The sequence below is a fragment of the Notothenia coriiceps genome, unplaced genomic scaffold (assembly GCF_000735185.1).
Source record: "Notothenia coriiceps isolate Sejong01 unplaced genomic scaffold, NC01 NC01_scaffold00024668, whole genome shotgun sequence".
Taxonomy (NCBI): Eukaryota; Metazoa; Chordata; class Actinopteri; order Perciformes; family Nototheniidae; genus Notothenia; species Notothenia coriiceps.
The window spans coordinates 1,213,083-1,215,819 of NW_011357369.1; the positions used below are offsets into that span (position 1 = coordinate 1,213,083).

At 43.3% G+C, this 2,737-nt stretch overlaps 2 protein-coding genes across 2 annotated transcripts in view; both read left to right on the forward strand.

Annotated features, from left to right (window-relative positions):
• Positions 1 to 2,737, forward strand: part of hsh2d (hematopoietic SH2 domain containing) — a 364,522-nt gene that overhangs the window by 168,952 nt on the left and 192,833 nt on the right. The window lies entirely within an intron of this gene.
• LOC104955524 (RING finger protein 10-like) overlaps positions 1,298 to 2,737 on the forward strand; it is a 56,120-nt gene continuing 54,680 nt past the window's right edge. The window contains exons 1-4 of the mRNA XM_010782863.1: positions 1,298 to 1,466; positions 1,604 to 1,721; positions 1,821 to 1,922; positions 2,039 to 2,176. Of these exons, the coding sequence (XP_010781165.1) occupies positions 1,350 to 1,466; positions 1,604 to 1,721; positions 1,821 to 1,922; positions 2,039 to 2,176 (475 nt within the window). The 5' untranslated portion in view covers positions 1,298 to 1,349. The remainder of the gene's footprint in view (positions 1,467 to 1,603; positions 1,722 to 1,820; positions 1,923 to 2,038; positions 2,177 to 2,737) is intronic.

The following is a 2,737-nucleotide window of genomic DNA, read 5'->3' on the forward strand; positions in this document are numbered from 1 at the left end:
ACACACACACACACACACACACACACACACACTTCTAAACACATTCACACACTTTCATCAATCACCAGTTTCCCATGCGTCCGTGAGCTCAAAGCAGCACATAACAAATGCAAAGTGCAAAGATTATCCCTCTGTTAATCTCGTGTTGATCATACACGGTGGCTGCAGCTTCCTGTCCACGCTGTTTATCAGTTAGTGGGCGAAAAGTGTTAATCAGCCACTATAGCTAAAGTGCAGTGTGTGTGTGTGTGTGTGTGTGTGTGTGTGTGTGTGTGTGTGTGTGTGTGTGTGTGTGAGTGTGNGGAGCCGCGTTCTGGTGCTCTCCGTTAGAACTACACTCCAGTCAGACGAGACATATACCACGTGATGACACGTTAGGCTCGTGTTGTGTTCAAGGACCCTGACCTTGGCCAGGAAAAACAAGCTTGTTTAATTATTTTGCGGTCTAGATTTCTTGAATTTTTTTTTGCGTGTGTTTATAAATTACCCCGAGGGCCGTACCAAATGGTCTCGCAGGCCGTATACGGCCCGGAGGCCGGAGGTTCCCCACCCCTGCTCTAGGGGGTTCGGGGGGCATGCTCCCCCGGGAAGATTGTTTTTTAAATGTTGAAGTTAAAAGCATCAATCTGGTGCACTTTGAGCACAAAATGAATTTATGGATACATCGCTCAACACTCAGATGAAAGGGACCTGTATACTTTTCAATAATCCAAACATCTTTAGAATATGATCACAACCAATAACAAATCATTTCAACTTGTTTATTCTTATCTTACCTAGTTGGTATTCTTTCTTTTTCTTTATGCATATTTTACTAATCACTCTCCTTTTAAACTGTTTTTGCTCACAGAGGCTGTGCGGATAATTATTTTAATGTATACAAAAAAAAAAGAATCATTAAATAATTGTTTTGTATTGGTACCTGGCTTGCGCCCCGTAGCAGTGGCGCGCATACATTCAGCAGTGGTGCAGCGCCGCTGCTGAATGTATATAGGGGAAACACTGGGGTGGTACCCTAATCTCTTGACTCAGCCGTCATCATGGCTCATTTCTAGTTGTTTCCTATGAGAACATTTTCCCTTTTTTAGGACACTGATTTGCAAACAATTTTCTAACATAAAAACTTACTGAAGATTTCAGACAAATCCTGCACTTGCTTAGTAGAACCCAGAATCAAGTAACATAAACATACATAGTTGGATAATCTTTTACATATTAGATTGGAAGCCTGTTTTTATCAGCTGTGTAAACAGTTGTTCTTTTCACTAACGGTTAAGTTTCAGTGTTGACTGTAACTTTTTCTTTCCTCCCTCGCCCATGTTTCTTTTCCAGCTGATGACTGCCAGCAGATGTTCCTGCATCCTGTGAATGTACGCTGTCTGTTGCGTGAATACGGCAGCTTGGAGGCCAGTCCGGACTCCATCACTGCCACAGTGGTGGAGATAGTGGGACACCAAGTCACTGAGGTCAGCCACACAGAGACACACAAAACCTAATATTCAGATCAGTTTGGTTAGCTGTTTCCGCAGAGACATTTTCTGCAAAAAATCTACTGTGCCCAGTATTCTGTTATTTGCTTATGTCGTAACTTTAACTGTTGCAGGATATCCGCCGTCGGCATCGCTACCTGGCACATCTGCCGCTCACGTGCGAGTTCAGTATCTGTGAGTTAGCCCTGGAGCCGCCAACTGTGTCCAAAGAGACTCTAGATACATTTGCAGGTGAGAATACATTTTATGTCTATGGAATTGTTAATTACAGGAAGAAGGTGACATAGATTGAAAGTGTTGATTTTACACATTTTCCTCCCAAACCACTAGATGACTTGGAGAAGAGAAAGCGCCTGAGGCAGAAGAAAGTGAGGGATGAGAAGCGCAGAGAGAAGCGAATTGAAATCGAGGAAAACAAGAAGCAGGGTAAATGTAAGTACAGATGTGCAGGTCACAACTGGAGTCATACCTCCTGAAATATATATGAATAAATTGGAGCGTTCTCTGGACCGGAGGCTGTAACTGTGTTTGCTCTGTATGTTAAACAGATCCTGAGGTGCATATCGGATTGGAGAACCTTCAACATTTCCCAGCATTCGGGTCTCCTCCTCACAACAGCAGCTTCCTAATGCAGTCTGACTTCTCATTTGCCCCCCCGTCACCCCTCAGCACCAGTCCTTCCTCTGGTAAGAGCGTCTCCTTCCTCTGCAGTGTATTGTTCAGGGGCCGTATTCACAAAGCATTTTATCTTACCGCTAGGAGTGCTCCTAACTCGCGCTAAAACATTTTACGTAGGAGTTTTTTCTTAAAAGTTATTCACAAAGCCGCTGAGACCTACTCATACTAAGGATAAATCACTAAGAGTGAACTAAGAGTGACGCGCCGTTGCTATGGATTAAGTCGATTCTCGTGCATGAGTTTAGAAGCGGTCAGTACGGTGATTGGTTGTTCAGAGTAGGCGGTCTCGGTGAAACTCATCCGCAACATCCCACAAACGAGCCCACTAAAACAAGGAAATAGCCTAGGCTAGAAATGTATTCCTATCAAATAGTTATGGACAGTGCAGTTAGCAGAATACACGCATGATGACAAGTTTGTGCAGACCACGATAATGACGTTGTATATGCACGTTAAAGAGAGAGAGCAAACAATAAAAATACGTAAATTACATTACCGTAATTTCCGGACTATAAGGCGCACCTGAATATAAGCCGCAGCAGCTAAATTGAATGATGTGTACATATATA